Source organism: Ovis canadensis, chromosome 14 (genome assembly GCF_042477335.2).
Source record: "Ovis canadensis isolate MfBH-ARS-UI-01 breed Bighorn chromosome 14, ARS-UI_OviCan_v2, whole genome shotgun sequence".
Lineage (NCBI taxonomy): Eukaryota > Metazoa > Chordata > Mammalia > Artiodactyla > Bovidae > Ovis > Ovis canadensis.
This window is the reverse complement of record NC_091258.1, coordinates 58,617,717-58,636,529: the sequence shown is the minus strand read 5'-3', so window position 1 is coordinate 58,636,529 and position 18,813 is coordinate 58,617,717. Positions and strand designations below refer to the sequence as shown.

The window sequence follows — 18,813 nt, the reverse complement described above, 5'->3', positions numbered from 1 at the left end:
AGAGGGATTCTGGGAAGTGGACGGACTCACGGTGTCTCCTTTAGACCTTTCCTGACTCTTCCGGTTGGTGGTGGCTTATTAGTTCCGTATTCCTTATCAGGATCTCCTGTCATAAAACAACTCATGCAAATAGTTACTATGGTGCCTGGCCAGAGTGGGCGGTTTCAATCGGTGTGCTTCCCCTAACATTAGTACACAAAGAACCCGTATATTAGATATTATCTTCGTTATTTAAAGTGAATCTAGGTCCCAGGGATCCTGCGGGATCAAGAGACCGGCCTACACCCACACAGGCACGTGTGGGTCTCATATTACAGACTTCTGAGGGCAGGCTGCACTTGGTCCCAGACAGTTCCAGAGGTCTGGAGACGGCCCCTTCAGGAGGAAAAGCTCGCGGTGTCTCCCGGCCAAAGTCAACGACTAGCCGCAAGGTCCGCTCTCGGCCCCAGCCCGCCTCCCTCCCGCTCCTCCCTGCGGCCCCTGACCCGCCCTGCCGGATGCAGGGAAACACTGTCCAGGAGGCTATGCCGTGCGTCACCGGCTGGCGCTGGGCCAATGGCAGCCCGGAAGAGTGTCCTTTCTTCCGGTCGGGGAGGTGGGGGCCGGAATTTCCTGCGTTTCTGCCCAGCTAGTCATTTCACCGGGCTGGGTCGGTGCGCCCCAAGGCCTGGGTCCGGGGCTGGGGGTGGGGCTGGGCGGGTACCGCTTCCCAGGCGGTTTTCGGAACGAAAGTGGGAAGGACTGGGAGGCCAGGACCCTTCTCTGCGCCTTTGAACTATTAGTGACCCCCAGGAACGCGGTGTCCGTCAGGGTCCTGCCGCGCCGCGCGCTCTCCACGGCACCCGGCCCCGGGCGTACTTGACCCCGAGGAGACTGAAGTCCCACCTCGCCCGGGGCCAGGGGCCGTGGCGCTACGCTGAGCCCGCGACACCCGCCTCGGTGACCCGTCTCTGAGGGCTCCTGCGTCCAGGGGCTGCAATGGCTGCGGCGGCGCTGATGGACACGGCGCAGGTTAGTGGATGGGCTTCAGGCCCGCAGCCGCTCAGCCCTTCATCCTCACGTACTCGCAGTCGGGGGATCAAAGATGGGCATTGCTTTACGACTTGACGTCTTTTTCATCGCTCTGCTTTTGAGTCTGGGGTCCTGAGGGTTTGAGAGGGAGCGAGTGGTCACTTCCAGCCTCGGGTCCTGAATCCAGGGCAGGGATCATAGAGAGCGGGTCCCATATCTGAACTCTAGTGGATGAGGTGGAAACGGTTTCCTAGGCAATAGGAACCAGCGGTGTGCAAGTACAGAATGGAGCTGGGAGTGTTCAGAGAGCAGGTGGGCAGAAGTCAGCCTGGAATGAACGGCTGAGAAGCCTGGCGTCTATTCTGAGAGTGTTCGGAGCCACAGAAGCCACAGAGCAGAGGAGGAAGGTGATGTAACTTACATCCTAACAGGGTCACCTGGATGCCAAGTGGAAAACTGACTGTGGGCTGAGGGTGAAGGTGGGGAGAGCAATCAGTAGCTGCTGCAATACTGCTGGCCAGGTGAGGAGGGCAGGCAATTGCAGGTAGAAGCGATTGGATTCTAGGTAGGTCTTCTAAGTGAGGCTGACCAGATTTTCTGAGGTGGAAACTGAGAAAGAAAAGCAGCGACTCGATGGATTTGGATTTTAGCAGCTGGAAGGATAGATGAACCATCAACTGAGAAGGGAACTTGTTTGTAGGAGGAGTTTTCACTGGAAATAGCAGAAGTTACATTTGGGCCATGTTCTGATGTTCCAGGGACCCCTGAGTGGAGTTGACCCCTGAAGCTTGAGCAGCTAGACACAGAGTTATGGTGTTTGGGGGAGGCTTAGTTTAGGTTAAGAGACACTGAATATATAAAGGGACATTGGCAGACTATGCATAAAATAGAACTCTGACCCACCTGCAACAACCTGGCCAGGAAACAAACCCCCTTATCATACAATAAACAACCCAGGAAGCCATTTTGCTGTAAGTTAGACTTGCAGGAACCCAGATTGCTATCTCTAGTGACAATCCAGGAAGTTAAACAATAATGTCTATAACAGTTGGCCTCAAATAACCAGGACTTAATAACTGACAACTGCTCTCGTTTTTGTTCCAACTTAAGACCAACCAGAAATAGCCAAATATGCACCTCTAACTGATCACCTAGAATGCTCTGCTTTTAGTTAGTTTGCCTACAGCTTTCCCAGGCCAACAGGGCATACCTGAAGCCTTCCATTATTTTTTCCACTTATAAAGCTTTCCCATTCCTCTGCCTGCCTTTGAGTCTCTGCCAACATAGGTGGTTGGGAGATGGGGACTGACACATATGCACTATTGATACTATGTATAAAATTGATAACTAATGAGAATCTACTGTATAGCACTGGAAACTCTACTCAGTGCTCTGTAGTGACCTAAATGGAAAGGAAATCCAAATAAGAGGGGATATATGTATACATATAGCTGATTTACTTTGTTGTATGGTAGAAACTAAACATTGAAAAGCAACTGTATGCCAATAAAATTATTTTTAATAAAAATATTTAAAAATAAAGGGAACACACATGAATTTAAAAAAAAATCAAAACTTTAAGTCGCTAACTTCCTTTCTATAACAAACTCAGAATAAATAGCCTTTTGCTTTTCTTGTTTGGTTGGTCTTTATTTTCACAATGAGAAACACCAGGGACTTCCCTGGCAGTTCAGTGGTTAGGATTCCAGGCTTTCACTGCAGGGGGCATGGATTTGATTCCTGGTCCGGGAACTAAGATCCCACAAGCTGCACTGAGTGGTTAGTTGCTCAGTCATGTCTGATTCTTTTGCGACCCCCATGAACCGTAGCCCGCCAGACTCCTCTGTCCCGGGGATTTTTTTCCAGACAAGAATACTGGAGTGGGTTGCCATTTCCTCCTCCAGGGGCTCTTCCCAACCCAGAGATTGAGCCCATGTCTCCTGTGTCTCCTGCATTGTAGGCTAATTCTTTACTGCTGAGCCATTGGCAAAACCCCTGTGGAAAAAAAAAAAAGAAACATCCAAAATGTGGCATCTGGTGTATGGACAAGGGTGTAACTGTGTGTCTGATTTAGGAGGGTGGCAGTGACCTTAGGGGGAAGGAGGAAGGAAAGTGGAGCCTGAGAACTGGGCATCTTGCTTCGGTACTTTGGCTGGCTTGTTTGGCATCATAGAGGGAGAGTTAGTGTTTGTGGTAGTAGCTGGGTGGGGAGAGGGGGTCTGTATGTAAGGAAAAGTGTATCTGGCAGCTGGCCAAATTTTCCTGGGGGCGTAGATATGAAAGGAAGTCTGAGGCTTGATGATGATGGAAGTAGTTTTTCAGTGAGGCCTGGGCTGGTGCTCATATGGCCATCTGCATTTTCACCAGGCCTTTGTGGACCCTTGAGGGAGCCATGGGATTTTCAGTCAGGCTGGAGAACCAAGGGGCAAATGGGGCAAGCTGGGAGAGCTGTTGGCAAGAGGACCAGAGAGGTTGGCTTTGAATAAGTGATTGGTGAAGGGACAGAATGTGCCATACAGAGAAGCGAGGGGGTCTGCTGTAGTCCCGGGTAGCTTGGATTGAAGCCAGGATCATGGCCAGGTCAGGAGGCCTTCACCTCAAGGGTGGATGTTGTCCTTGGCATTGGGAATCATAGAAGGTCTGGGGCAGGTTGGGATTGTGGTTGTATTTGCCTAGAATTCTCTGGATGTTGTCAGGGAGGGTGAAATTTCTCCCTCTTCCTCTTGTTTGAGTTCTCGTGGCTGCACTAATAAAAATAATTAGCATAAGGCACATTAACAGGAGAAAAATACATTTTAATGTAAGTGAAGTCAGAAATGGGACCTAAAAAGTGGCCAACGTCAGCATCTTTTACTTATTAGACAAACAATACCTTTGTGAGTAATCAACTGGACAAAGGAACTTAGATTTTGGGTGCCCAATTATGAAGAATCTCAACAAAGTTTGGGCTTCAGGTAGTAAATTAAAGAAGTAACAAGGTTTATTTACATAGGTTTCTTGGTCCAAATTCTCTCCCTTTGGCAATAAAGGTGTGCTTTACCTCTAGATACAGGGGGTGCACTTTTAAATAGTTTTCTTTCTTTCTTTTTTAAAAAAATATCTTGGCCCAGTTTATTCTATGTATTTATTTATTTTTTTAACTTTTTGGCCATGCGTGACATGTGGGATCTTAGTTCCCTGACCAGGGGTCGAACCTGCGCCCCCTGTAGTGGAAGTGCAGAGTCTTAACTGTTGGACCTCCAGGGAGTGCACTTTTTACATAGAAATTAATTTTCTGTTTTCAGGGAGACAGAAATGTGGGTCACAGTGTCCCTCTTGTGTTGGCTATTTCTTCAGTAACTTTAATTCAAAATAATCAATGGGCCATTGAGGCACATTTTGGGGAGGCTTACGCTAGACCCTTGGAGGAGGCAATGGCACCCCATTCCAGTACTCTTGCCTGGAAAATCCCATGGACAGAGGAGCCTGGTAGGCTGCAGTCCATGGGGTAGTAAAGAGTCGGACATGACTGGGCGACTTCACTTTCACTTTTCATTTCATGCATTGGAAAAGGAAATGGCAACCCACTCCAGTGTTCTTGCCTGGAGAATCCCAGGGACAGCGGAGTCTGGCGGGCTGCCGTCGATGGGGTCGCACAAAGTCGGACACGACTGAAGTGACTTAACAGCTTAGCAGCAGCATGCTAGACCCCAGTAGTTCCCTCCTCTGGATCTTCCTGTGTGGAAACAGAACAGGTAAGAGGAGTCCTCCAGCTTATTGAGGGCTTCCCATGTGATGCTAATGTTAAAGAATCCGCCTGCCAATGTAGGAGACATAAGAGAGGTGGGTTCAGTTGCTGGATGGGGAGGAGCCACTGGAGTAGAAAATGGCACTCCACACCAGTATTCTTGCCTTGAGAATTCCATGGACAGAGGAGACTGGCAGCCCATGGGATCACAAAGAGCTGGACACGACTGTCTGAGCACTGGTTCATTGAAGCAGATTTTTAGTTCTGAGAAGAGATCAGTTCAGGAAAACAATTATACCTCATTTCAGGAGGCAGTGATGCAGATGAGCTCCAGAAGCTAGGCCTATGGTACAAGCGATCAGGTAGTTAATGAGACATTTCTAGGAAAACAAAAGAAAACAAAAGGTTAATGTTTGGAGTCAATTATAAACCAGTTTCTGACGTCAGGATGCAGTCAAGAAGATTTCTAGCTGTCAGGGTCGAAGCATCTTTTGCAGTTTGAAATGTCTCTGATGTCACCAGGTGTTCTTTCTAAGTGGCTCATACAGCAGCAAGCATGAGGATTGTTTAAATATGAGCTGTTGTGGCAGTTTCTCTGAAATTTCTATCAAGTCGTCTAGCTTCAATTTTCAAGGCATCAGGAAAAGGGCAATTTTAGTTCTCAGTGATTCCAAGTCAAAAGGGTGGGAGAAAATTGGAAACATTAAAGAGTTGTAGCCAGATATTGGATGGAATTAGAACACTTCAGGATCTAGTCCAGATTTCAGGTAAACAACAAAACCTCAATGAAACTAACAGTACTAAAATCATACATACAAGGGTTCAATTTAGAACCAGGGTTTAATCCCTGGTCAGGGAATTAAGATCCTGTAAACTAATGGTGCAGCTAAAAAGAAAAATAATGAAATAAAGTCAAGTTCTTTCAAACTGTTTGGTTGTATTTGAGTCTGTGTGTATTTCTCAAATATGACTTTCCAGTCAAAGGCCTTGATAAGATAACCAATATTTCTAATTGTGTTCTATTTTAAGGAGAACAGAGTCTTATTGAACTTTTCCAAATGTAACTATATTTTGAAAAAAATGAGAATACTCATGAGAGTTTCTGAATTCTGGAGCAATCAGGTGGGGAGAAAAAAATGTTTCATTTTTGCTTACAAAGGTATGCTGTGCCATGTTTAGTCACTTAGTCATGTCTGACTCTTTGCGACCTGGACTGTAGCCAGCCAGGCTCCTCTTTCTGTGGGTATTCTCCTGGCAAAAATACTGGAGTGGGTTGCCATTTCCTTCTCCAGGGGATCTTCCCAACCCAGGGAGGAACCCAGGTCTCCCACATTGCAGGAGGATTCTTTACCATCTGAGCCACTAGGGAAGCCCAAGAATACTGGAGTGGGTAGCCTATCCCTTCTCCAGGGGAAATTTCTGACCCAGGAATAGAACCAGGATCTTCTGCACTGCAGGTGGATTCTTTACCAGCTGAGCTACCAAGAAGTCCAATTCACCAAACTGCTGTAAATCTTTTTAAAAGAATTCCTTGCATTTGGAAAATAAAATATTAAAAAATCAATAATATTGTATTTTAAACAGTCATAAAAAAATTATAATCATATCCATCAGTGTGTAATTAATTCTTGTTCCGCTTTGTGTCTAGTTCTTCCATTAGTTCTGTTGACTTTGCCTGATGATTAAATGTGAGGGTAACAGTGATATTCCAAGGAGTTTGTGAGAATTTTGTTAAGGCTTGAATGATTTGCCCAGTGAGGTGGGTGCCTTGATCACTGGAGATTATGTAATGTGTACCCCAAAAAGAAAATACACTATAAAAAATTGTTTCTTTGCCCCTGTGATGTCATTAGTCTTGTAGCAAGGGAAGGCTTCAACCCATCTGGAAAGCATACGTGTAATAATAACATTCTGATAAACCATACTTAGTGGCTGTTGAATGATGTCCAGCTGCAAGTGCTCAAAGGGTCCAGAGAGAAGAGGTCTGAGGCATCTGGGGCAAAAATAGTTTTTCCCAGGGTTATGGACCTGAAAGGTCAGACATCACTGATAGGCTGGTTTTTTGTTTTATAGAATTCTCCCTGCCAATGTCTATTTAAGTGCACCTTAAATGCATGATGGTGAGTGAAGGAGTACAGGGGGAGAAATGAGATTTGCCAGGGAGCTGGGGAGAACTAAGTAGCCATCTTGGTTTGCCCATAGCCCTGACTGTTTGTTTAGTTTGCAACTGTTGTTTACCTATTTTAATTTCTCTTATTCGGTAGCATACTGTTGCCTTGGTACAAGGATATCAGGATGGCAAAAGTCTGGCAAGAAGGGGTCAGGATTTTTGCAGAAGCAGAATGGATTTTGTTCACATGTGTCATAGTCTTTAAAAATTCTGTTGCTACTGCCTTCACTTGAAGGTCAGTTTGGGCATTTCTCTGATACTTGGGTTCAATTCCTTTAGTCTGAGCCTCCATCTTGATGACAGATAACATTTTATGCCAGGACATATATGACTTCAGGAATTTCACCTAATTTCTGGAACACTTAGAACACATACCTATATAGACACAACATAAAGAAGATGATAACAGTTTCCACATAATTTAATGTATCAAATATAGCTGATTAGTTTAGTATCTTTTTATAAGGAGAAAGAATAAATCTTTGAGGTATTTTTGAGGGCCCCCAAGCTATCTCACCTCTCAAAGTCCTAAATCAAAAAGATTTCATTTACAATTTGATTTGAGGGAAGTTTGTCAAAAATATTTTTTTAAATTAGACTTTGTCAAATAGATCTTCATAGCAATGCTTCGTTATCCATTCAGTGAAACTAATAATTAAAACCTTTGGCAAATATAGATGGTTATGTAGTTCTGAGCAAAATTTAGCTCTTTTAATAGCAGTAGGACTAGATTTACTCAATGAATCAAAGAACTGATAAAGACAACAGAAAGTAAGTAATTATTTTGACAAGACAGAGGATCTTTGGTGTTTTCCTAAGTATATTATTTAAAGGTAAAGAAAAGCCTTTCATAATCTCTTATTATCAAAAACAGACCAACAGGAAAACAAAAACTTTGTTCTTTTAATAGAAAACCAAATTCCAATTTTTACTGCTTTACTTGGATATTAAAACTTACTTGCTTAACTAAATCAATTCCAATCTTATTCAATCATGACCACATACAAAATTCCTTTCTAAAGACTCCTTTATGCACAATCCTACAGAATTTAATTTTAGTTTATCCCTTGTTTTCTTTCCCATTTAGAACAAACAAGCTTTAGGACAAAATTACTTTCATTTTCCTTAACAAAAACATCTCCACACCTTATTTTTTCTCTTCCCAAAACACATTCTGTTTCTATTATTGTATCTGGCAGCTTTAACCACATATTTAATTGGAATCCTCAATCCTTTGAAATCTTATTTTTTTAGTGAAAATAAAGAAGTAAACAGTTGTAAACTTTATTAACATTTTGTGGCTTGGCAAATTTATAAGTACATTGTATAATTTCTAGAAACATGTTATTTCATAGTACAGTCTTTCAATAAAGCGCAAGATATATTCACCAGAGCCAAAAATACTTAATCTCTCTGTAATGAGAGGCCAAAAGTACATATAAACTTAGACATTAGCAATTAATGTTTCAGTACTTTATCTTACTTGGAAATGATCTAGGCATCCAACAAATTCCCATCACTTAATTTAACATAGCAAAACATAGGATATAACTTACCAAATGGATTTATGGAGTTATTTAAGTGGACATACTGTAACACAATTATTGTTTAAAAATCTACCTAAAAACTGATCACATTTACATCTATTTTATGTATTTATTTTTATTTATTTTTCCTGCCAAGTTGCATGGTTTACAGGATCTTAGTTCCCTGATCAAGGATCAGCCTGGGCCATGGCAACAAATCCTAATGATGGGGCCGCCAGGGAATTCCCTAATTTATTTGTTTTTAACAATCATACTTAGATTACTCATAAAAATTTCATGAGACTTTAATCATTATCCTAAGTTTGTTTGTTTCTTTGGTGACAAACTTTGCAACAGAGACAATGAGCCCATTTGACTAATAAACCCAGGTAGAAAAAAAGTTGTTTATCTACATTACATTTAATGTTAAATCTGAGATATTAATTTAATCAACAAGTTTAAAAGTAGCTCTTATTTACTAAAGATTATCCTAAGTATATGAACTCGAAAGATTTTTTTATTATGTATTTGAGAATTTTTATATAAGTGCTTATTTTTATAAGCCAATTAAATAAAGGTCTTTTACAAATTAATCTTGGCAGTGCCATCAGAGGTGGCATACACATATGGACTTACAGACAGACACAGCCAGGGAACTCGTAGCTCTCATTTTAAAACTTTAATCATGAATCAAGTACAACATAAAACTTAAGCATGTGTGCTCAGCCTATCAGTCATGTCTGACTCTGCAACTCCACGTACTGGGGCCTGCCAGGTTCCTCTGTCCATGGAATTTTCCAGGCAAGAATACTGAAAAGGGTTACCATTTCTTACTCCAGGGGATCTTCTCAATCCAGGGATCAAACCCAAGAGACTCTTGAGTCTCCTGCATTGGCAGGTGAATTCTTTACCACTGCACCACTGGGGAAGCATATAAAATTTGCTAGTTTATAAGTAACAGTTGGAATAAGTTAGATTATTTGCTCGGATTTTGTCCTTCGAGGAGAAGACAAATAAGATATGTATTTGCCCTTGGCAAACAATTTTAAGGAGGCTGTGACTTAGAGTTTCAACAAGAGAGGCTTTTTAGCAGTTGGTGTTTTAAAAAGTCTCTCTCTTTTCAATTTCAAGTTTTACTGATTGAGCTAATCCAGGCTCAGGCTCAGTGGGCTGTGTTTACATTCAAAAGACATGATAAGGTTTATAACTTGAAGAGACAGAAAAAGAAAATATGCTTTCTCCTAGGAGTTTTGGAGTATCTTTGTCTATTATCATATGCCTTAGGGTAATTATTAGGGGCCCTGCATTTCAGACCCAGAGCTCAACTGATATCTCTCTGCCTACCTGCCTGTGGGCATTGCTGTGGGCTGACACAGCAGTCATAGAAGTGTCTGAGATCTCCTCTGTGTTGGGGAGCTGGGGAGGAGGGTGAACAGTGAACAGAGAGGGAGTCCTGAGGAAAAAAGCTGATCATGGAATGAACTGTCCCCATCATCATGGCAGGGCTATGTGACCTTTGAGGACGTGACCATTTACTTCTCCCCAGAGGAGTGGGGACTCCTTGATGAGGCTCAGAGACTCCTGTACTGTGATGTGATGCTGGAGAACTTTGCACTGATCGCCTCCCTTGGTAAGGCTTTTACACCCACCCAGGTGTCCTGAGCTCATCTCTGCCCATTCCCTTTTCCCAAGAGGTGGTTCTTTCCTTCCCACAGCTGGGCTGTGGGCACTGCTTCCTCCCCTCCCCCTGCCTTTGTTTTTTGGGCTATGCTGGGTCTTCGTTGAAATGTGCAGGCTTCTCTAGTTGCAGTGAGTGGATTTCTCTAGTTGTGGTGTGCAGTATGTGGGTTCTTAGTTCCCCGACTAAGAATTGAACCCAAGTCCCCTGCATTGGGAAGTAGATTCTTAACCACTGGATCACCAGGGAAGTCCCCCCACCTCTTCAGGTATATGTGCTATGGGTCCAGGGCTGAGCTGTGTGCAGGGTCCCATGCTCTCCTCAAGCAGCCTCAACACCTACTGTCTCGAAGCCTGGTGGGGAAGGGTCCTAGAAGGAGGAGTCTTGCAGTCAGCCCAGCAGATCCCATCTGACTCAGCCACTGATCTCATGGGTGATTGTTCAGATCTCTGACAGTTCTGTTTGGCTCCTTTGCTCTAGCTAACATTGCCTAAGGCCTGACTGCCAGGAATTCTAGGCACTGATGTGGTCACTGTTTGCCATGACCACTGGGATGTTCCTGCCAGATCTCCCTTGTGTGTTCCTTTTGTAATTATGTTTCTTTTCCTGTGTTCTATTGTGGGATAATTCACCTGGGCCATTACCTGCCCCATCTTCCCCCTAGGACTTGCATCTTTCAGGTCTCACATAGTTGCCCAGCTGGAGATGGGGGCAGAGCCCTGGGTGCCTGACCGAGTGGATATGACTTCAGCCATGGCAAGAGGGATGTATAGAGGGCTTGGCTCAGGTAAGTGTGGGTGGGGGAGCATGTGACATCACTACTGTCTTCAAATCATACCTGCTGCTTGTGTTCATCATTCTTTTGGTGCCAAGCCAATGGGCTTATATCTCTTCTACCTTGCCTTTCTTATTTCTGGTATGTTGACCACTGGTCATTTCTTCTCTGATTGGAGCCTCTGTCTGTGCCCCTCACTGTTTCCACAGCTCCCTCTGCAGCACTCTTCAGCATGGGTCTGCATTTCATATGTCATGAGACGTGCACATTCCTCTGATAGTTCTTGAACACTAGTCAGCCAGTTGCAATCAGGATTTCCCAGAACTGGACATACCCTTCTGCACAGCCCTCACAGGTTATCAGTAGCTGGAGCCCCCAAGAAAAGCCTTTGTTAAGAACAGAGCTGAAGACCTGCCTTTCCATCTGACACTGTGCCCATCTTTGTGTCCTGGCTCCTGGTATCAGTTCAGTTCAGTTCAGTCACTCAGTCGTGTCCGACTCTTTGCGACCCCATGAATTGCAGCATGCCACGCCTCCCTGTCCATCACCAACTCCCGGAGTTCACTCAAACCCACGTCCATCAAGTCGGTGATGCCATCCAGCCATCTCATCCTCTGTTGTCCCCTTCTCCTCCTGTCCCCAATCCCTCCCAGCATCAGAGTCTTTTCCAATGAGTCAACTCTTCTCATGAGGTGGCCAAAGTACTGGAGTTTCAGCTTCAGCATCATTCCTTCCAAAGAACACCCAGGGCTGATCTCCTTCAGAAAGGACTGGTTGGATCTTCTTGCATTCCAAGGGACTCTCAAGAGTCTTCTCCAACACCACAGTTCAAAAGCATCAATTCTTTGGTGCTCAGCTTTCTTCACAGTCCAACTCTCACATCCATACATAACCACTGGAAAAACCATAGCCTTGACTAAACTGACCTTTGTTGACAAAGTAATGTCTCTGCTTTTGAATATGCTATCTAGGTTGGCCATAACTTTTCTTCCAAGGAGTAAGCGTCTTTTAATTTCATGGCTGCAGTCACCATCTGCAGTGATTTTGGAGCCCCCCAAAATAAAGTCTGACACTGTTTCCACTGTTTCCCCATCTATTTCCCATGAAGTGATGGGACTAGTGCCATGATCTTTGTTTTCTGAATGTTGAGCTTTAAGCCAACTTTTTCACTCTCCTCTTTCAATTTCATCAAGAGGCTTTTTAGCTTCTCTTCACTTTCTGCCATAAGGGTGGTGTCATCTGCATATCTGAGTTTATTGATATTTCTCCTGGCAATCTTGATTCCAGCTTGTGCTTCTCCCAGCCCAGCGTTTCTCATGATGTACTCTGCATAGAAGTTAAATAAGCAGGGTGACAATATACAGCTTTGACGTACTCCTTTTCCTACTTGGAACCAGTCTGTTGTTCCATGTCCAGTTCTAACTGTTGCTTCCTGACCTGCATACAGGTGTCTCAAGAGGCAGGTCAGGTGGTCTGGTATTCCCATCTCTCTCAATATTTTCCACAGTTTATTGTGACCCACACAGTCAAAGGCTTTGGCATTGTCAATAAAGCAGAAATAGATGTTTTTCTGGAACTCTCTTGCTTTTTCCATGATCCAGCGGATGTTGGCAATTTGATCTCTGGTTCCTCTGCCTTTTCTAAAACCAGCTTGAACATCTGGAAGTTCACAGTTCATGTACTGTTGAAGCCTGGCTTGGAGAATATTCAGCATTACCTTACTAGCGTGTGAGATGAGTGCATTTGTGCAGTAGTTTGAGCATTCTTTGGCATTGCCTTTCTTTGGGATTGGAATGAAAATTGACCTTTTCCAGTCCTGTGGCCACTGCTGAGTTTTCCAAATTTGCTGGCATATTGAGTGCAGCACTTTCACAGCATCATCCAGGATTTGAAATAGCTCAACTGGAATTCCATCACCTCCACTGGCTTTGTTCATAGTGATGCTTTCTAAGGCCCACTTGACTTCACATTCCAGGATGTCTGGCTCTAGGTGAGTGATCTCACCATCGTGATTATCTTGGTCGTGAAGACTTTTTTGTACAGTTCTTCTGTGTATTCTTGCCAACTCTTCTTAATATCTTGTGCTTCTGTTAGGTCCATATAATTTCTGTCCTTTATCAAGCCCATCTTTGCATGAAATGTTCCCTTGGTATCTCGAATTTTCTTGAAGAGATCTCTAGTCTTTCCCATTCTGTTGTTTTCCTCTATTTCTTTGCATTGATCACTGAGGAAGGCTTTCTTATCTCTTCTTGCTATTCTTTGGAACTCTGAATTCAGATGCTTATATCTTTCCTTTTCTCCTTTGCTTTTTGCTTCTCTTCTTTTCACAGCTATTCGTAAGGCCTCCCCAGACAGCCATTTTGCTTTTTTGTGTTTCTTTTCCATGGGGATGGTCTTGATCCCTGTCTCCTGTACAGTGTCGCTAACCTCCGTCCATAGTTCATCAGGCACTCTATCTATCAGATCTAGTCCCTTAACTCTATTTCTCACTTCTACTGTATAATCATAAGGGATTTGATTTAGGTCATACCTGAATGGTCTAGTGGTTTTCTCTACTTTCTACAATTCAAGTCTGAATTTGGCAATAAGGAGTTTATGATCTAAGCCACAGTCAGCTCCCAGTCTTGTTTTTGCTGACTGTATAAAGCTTCTCCATTTTTGGCTACAAAGAATATAATCAGTCTGATTTTGGTATTGATCATCTGGTGATATCCATGTGTAGAGTCTTCTCTTGTGTTGTTGGAAGAGGATGTTTGCTATGACCAATGTGTTCTCTTGGCAAAACTCTATTAGCCTTTGCCCTGCATCATTCTGTATTCCAAGGCCAAATCTGCCAGTTACTCCAGGTGTTTCTTGACTTCCTACTTTTGCATTCCAGTCTCCTATAATGAAAAGGACATCTTTTTTGAGTGCTAGTTCTAAAAGGTCTCATAGGTCTTCATAGAACCGTTCAACTTCAGCTTCTTCAGTGTTACTGGTTGGGGCATAGACTTGGATTACTGTGATATTGAATGGTTTGCCTTGGAGATGAACAGAGATCATTCTGTCGTTTTTGAGATTGCATCCAAGTACTGCATTTCGGACTCTTTTGTTGACCATGATGGCTACTCCATTTCTTCTAAGGGATTCCTGCCCACAGTAGTAGATATAATGGTCATCTGAATTAAATTCACCCATTCCGGTCCGTTTTAGTTTGCTGATTCCTAGAATGTCAACGTTCACTCTTGCCATCTCCTATTTGACCACTTCCAATTTGCCTTGATTCATGGACCTGACATTCCAGGTTCCTATGCAATATTCCTCTTTATAGCATTGGACTTTGCTTCTATCACCAGTCACATCCACAACTGGGCATTGTTTTTGCTTTGGCTCCATCCCTTCATTCTTTCTGGAGTTAATTTCTCCACTGATGTCCAGTATCATATTGGGCACCTACTGACCTGGGAAGTTCCTCTTTCAGTATCCTATTATTTTGCCTTTTCATCCTGTTCATGGGGTTCTCAAGGCAAGAATACTGAAGTGGTTTGCCATTCCCTTCTCCAGTGGACCACATTCTGTCAGACCTATCCACCATGACCCACCCGTCTTGGGTGGCCCCATGGCGCATGGCTCTTTTTCATTGAGTTAAACAAGGCTGTGGTACTAGTGTGATTAGATTGACTAGTTTTTCTGTAATTATGGTTTCAGTGTGTCTGCCTTCTGATGCCCTCTTGCAACACCTACTGTTTTAGTTGGGTTTCTCTTACCTTGGACGTGGGGTATCTCTTCATGGCTGCTCCAGCAAAGCGCAGCCACTGCTCCTTATCTTGGATGAGGGGTATCTCCTCACCACTGCCCGTCCTGACCTTGAATGTGGAGTAGCTCCTCTAGGCACTCCTGCACCCACGCAGCCACCGCTCCTTGGATGTGGGGTTGCTCCTCTCAGCCGCCGCCCTTGACCTTGGGCTTCTGGTATGGCCTCCCTTATTTCATGAGCTTACCAGGCACAGTACTGCTGGGAAGACCATTCCTTATCTTGACCTTAGGCCTCTAATCTTGCCAACAGTCCCATTGACTCATTCCTGTGTCAGACTTGCATTTGTAATTGGATTGTTTCCTTCCATGAAAATTAACATGAATATCACCAGCATTTCTCTACTTTCAGATTTTTACTTTGGAACAGAGGGTGAGAAATCACCTGCTGAGCTCAGTGTTTCTGTAGAAGTGTCACAGAACATGAAATCCAAGGCAGTTCCATCCACCCCGAAGGGCTACCCCTGTAACCTGTGTGGCCTACACTTGAAAGACATTCTATATCTGGCTGAACATCAGGCAACACATTCCAAGAAGAAACCACACATGCGTGAGGCACATAGGAAAGAGCTCAAGTTCAATGCTGACTTTCACCAGCCACAGATGCAGCAGAATGTGGACAAGTCTGTTGGAAGGAATGAAGGCAGGGCCTTGCTTGTGAAGAGCTTCAGATATGACACATCAAAGAAATCTTTCACATTCAAGGAGGATGGGAAGGCCTCTGTGGCCAGATGTGGTTTTCGGCAGCATCAGGTCACTACCAGTGTGGGGGAGCCAGAGCAGAGCTCTGAAAGTGTGGCGGATTTTCCTACTGTGCAACTCCATAAGAAGTACAGTAAATCTGAGAATGCTCTCAGTGACAAACTTTCGCTTGTTCAGCAGAGAACCCACACTGGAGAAAGGTCTTATGAGTGCAACAAATGTGGGATATTCTTCAGCTATGCTGCTGGCCTCTTTCAACACCAGAGAGATCATAATCGAGGAAAGCCTTATGAGTGTGACGAATGTGGGAAATTCTTCAGCCAGCACTCCAGTCTCATCAAACATCAGAGAGTTCACACTGGTGAAAGTCCTCACATGTGCAGCGAGTGTGGCAAATTCTTTAGTCGAAGTTCTAATCTTATTCAACATAAGAGGGTTCACACTGGAGAAAAGCCTTATGAGTGCAGTGAGTGTGGGAAGTTCTTCAGGCAACGCTCGAACCTTATTCATCATAAGAGGGTTCATACTGGTAAAAGTGCTCATGAGTGCAGTGAGTGTGGAAAATCCTTCAACTGCAACTCCAGCCTAATTAAACACTGGAGAGTTCACACTGGAGAAAAACCTTACAAGTGCAATGAATGTGGGAAATTCTTCAGCCGCTTTGATGGACTTGTTCAACATCAGATAGTTCATTCAGGTGAACGACCGTACAGATGCAACGTATGTGGGAAAGCCTTCCGCCGGAGCTCTGACCTCATGAATCATCAGCGAGTCCACACTGGTGAAAGGCCTTATGAGTGCGGTGAATGTGGGAAAACCTTCAGACGAAGTTCTAATCTGAGGCAGCACCGGAAAGTTCATAAACCAGATAAGCCATATAAATGCAATGAATGTGGAAAAGCCTTCAGCCAAAGGTCTACTCTCATCCAGCATCAGAAAATTCACGCTAGAGAAAAGAGTACAGAGGATGTTCTCCCTCCTTCTTCAGCACAACAGCACCTCCTAGAGATGAACTCTGAGAGTGGTCTATATGAAGGAGCTGTCAGCCAGAAGTTAAACCTTGTTCATCCAAATATCTACACTGGAGCGATTCCCAATGGATGCTAAACAAATTGGAGGCTTTCTGGAGAAAGGCTACATTTTCTGATCCCAAATTTTGTCAGAGTTTTTGTCACTGCTAGTGTCTGTGGTAAAAGTCATCTCAGCTCTACCCACTGGCAGGCCTCCAGAGTGTGTGCCAGCCACTTCCTGTTCTCAGGGAAGACAGGCCTCTGTTTCCTCTTTCAAGAGGGAATTGTGAGTAGCCTGAGGCCATAGGAAGATGTTTTCCCTTCCGCTGTGACTGCTTTAGCTGTGATTATGACCCATCTTTGCCATGAAGACCTGATCTGGGTCCTATTGGCAGCTTACAGAGGTTTCCCTTTTCCAAAGACATTGTTGATCTTATATGATGCTCATGATGGATTCATCCAGTTTCTACATTATCCATCCTTGACTTTACATTGCTCTTGTTTGGGTGATAGGGGCCTTATTGATAAAATCACCTTTAATCTTCTGTATTCTGATAACTGTGTGGAGTGGGTTGAGAACAGAATGAAGGTCTTCCAAACCGAACAAGTCTCCAAATTTATTGCCTCAGTGAAGAGTGGGATGACAGAGTACAGTTCTCAGTCCAGAGTTGGCCTCATTTGTGTTGTTACCTGAGGTCTCCTAGGGAAGATTGTAGGTCTTGGTGGGCCTAATGTTGTGACCTGAAGGGCATGAATTTTTTTAGATCAGAGATTACCTTGAGGAAGGGGAGGTTGAGCAATTGCCAGTGCATCTGGAAACAGCCTGATTTAGGCCCCCTTTTCCCCAAGGATGCCTCCTATTCCTTAGCACTGTCTAGTAGACGTTGTTTACCTGGCATCTGCCAAGGAGTCATATGCCTTTGATGTCTAAAATCCAGTATAAGTCACCTACTGTAAGACTTACTGGGTCCAATTGGCAGATTAGAGGGAATGTATCTGTTATAAAAGTACATCCACAAATGTTCCCTTAAATGTAACAATGCAGGATTCAGGACTTTCAGAAATTCTCAGGACCTCCAAACCTCTGTCCTATGACTAAGGCCACTGGTAGAGGAAATCAGCTAAAGGTTTTGTGGATTATTGCAGGCTGTCTGCATTATTCATGTCAAAACCAGTGTTGTGTTGGCAGAGAAATGGGGACTAAGAGAAGGTATATCTTGTAAGCCAGGGAGGAGGCATTTGCGACCTAGCCAACCATTTTTGGTGTCAACACATGAGGAGAGAGGGAGTAGAGTCAAATTTAAGAGTCAAATCTTAAATTTTCTAAAATGAGTGGGAGAGTGTCGGGAGCCGCATTAGGCATTATGACAAAATGGAGGCATGGCCCTAAACTCCCTCCCTTTTTTCTGTAGGCACGGACCTGGAATGAAGGAGTTAGGCTTTGTGATTCTGACTTGTTTTTTCCTTTTCTTGGCTGAGCGGACTAAAGAGAATCTTAAGATGTTTATTGTTTTTGAGAGGAGCATGAGAAGGCATAAAGCCTTCTGCAGCTGTGCTCAAAGAATAATTCATAAAGTTAACCACTGACATTTGTTCAAGGACTTTTACAAAAGACTGTTCCAGGGTGAGCACACAGGCCACAGCTTGAGGCCATGGGAGGGATTGCTATCTGAAGCCCATTTGTGAGGAAAGTGTTTATGGCAAAGGAGTTTGCTGAATTTAGGGCTTAGGAATAATAAAAATAGAAGCTAAAGATTTAAGGATCAATGTAACGTTAGCATATTTTACCATAGCTTATTGAAATTAGGGACTTTAGAGATATTTATAGCTAGAAGCCCTTTCAAAGAAATAGTGAGCTTAGGATACTAGGGGCAAACAGGACTTAGAAAGATAAGAAATAAACCAAGGAATGTGGTATGCAGCCTAGACATTAGCATGAGTTACAGTGTATTCACAAGGACACATGAGAAAAAGTAGATAAGAGAATCGCTGAGGAAGGAACTCCTTTTGAGGAGCAACAATGATTTTTGGAGAAAAATAAATCTGGGTCAATGAGAACTAAAAATATCAAACCTCTGACCTAATGCTTTTGTAAAAGTATAAAAGAGAATCATAAGCTTGAAATAAACAGGCAGTCCAAGAAAACAGAGGCTGCCTCGGTTTCTCGCCAACACTGCTCACCCCTTCAGGTTGAATTTCTGGCTGCTAGAGCTGGACTCCGGAGCCCGAAGAGGGACACTGAAAGGTAAGTAATTTGAGATTGTAACGTGGGGCAGTTAGGATTGTACCTGTGGGTGGCCGGCACCCCTCTGCAGTTTAGGCAGGGTGAGGAGGGTACAGAATGAATAAGAATATTCTCTAGGAGAATGGGTTTCTCTACATCTAAGAATAGACAAATGTTTATTGAAATATTACTTCACAT

General features: G+C 43.7%; 1 protein-coding gene across 4 annotated transcripts; it reads left to right on the top strand.

Moving 5' to 3' along the window:
* Positions 1–580: 580 nt before the first annotated feature.
* ZNF792 (zinc finger protein 792) lies at positions 581–18,536 on the top strand. 4 transcript variants are annotated; one of them, XM_069550453.1, is made up of 5 exons: positions 581–1,011; positions 4,564–4,745; positions 9,938–10,064; positions 10,777–10,899; positions 15,032–18,536. In XM_069550453.1, the coding sequence occupies exons 3-5, from the start codon at positions 10,031–10,033 to the stop codon at positions 16,486–16,488; spliced, it is 1,614 nt and encodes a 537-aa protein (XP_069406554.1). In that variant the 5' UTR covers positions 581–1,011; positions 4,564–4,745; positions 9,938–10,030; the 3' UTR covers positions 16,489–18,536. The 4 variants fall into 4 exon arrangements, with proteins under 4 accessions (XP_069406554.1, XP_069406553.1, XP_069406555.1 ...); XM_069550454.1 differs by having other exon boundaries at positions 605–1,011; positions 10,793–10,899; XM_069550451.1 differs by lacking the exon at positions 4,564–4,745 and adding an exon at positions 1,266–1,418 and having other exon boundaries at positions 605–1,011.
* The last annotated feature ends 277 nt before the right edge of the window (positions 18,537–18,813 follow it).

Coding starts and splice junctions, on each gene's coding strand:
- ZNF792 (XM_069550451.1), top strand. CDS start 979: ATGGCTGCGGCGGCGCTGATGGACACGGCGCAG. Junction 10,065..10,776: donor TGCACTGATCGCCTCCCTTG/GTAAGGCTTTTA, acceptor TCTTCCCCCTAG/GACTTGCATCTTTCAGGTCT. Junction 10,900..15,031: donor GTATAGAGGGCTTGGCTCAG/GTAAGTGTGGGT, acceptor CTCTACTTTCAG/ATTTTTACTTTGGAACAGAG.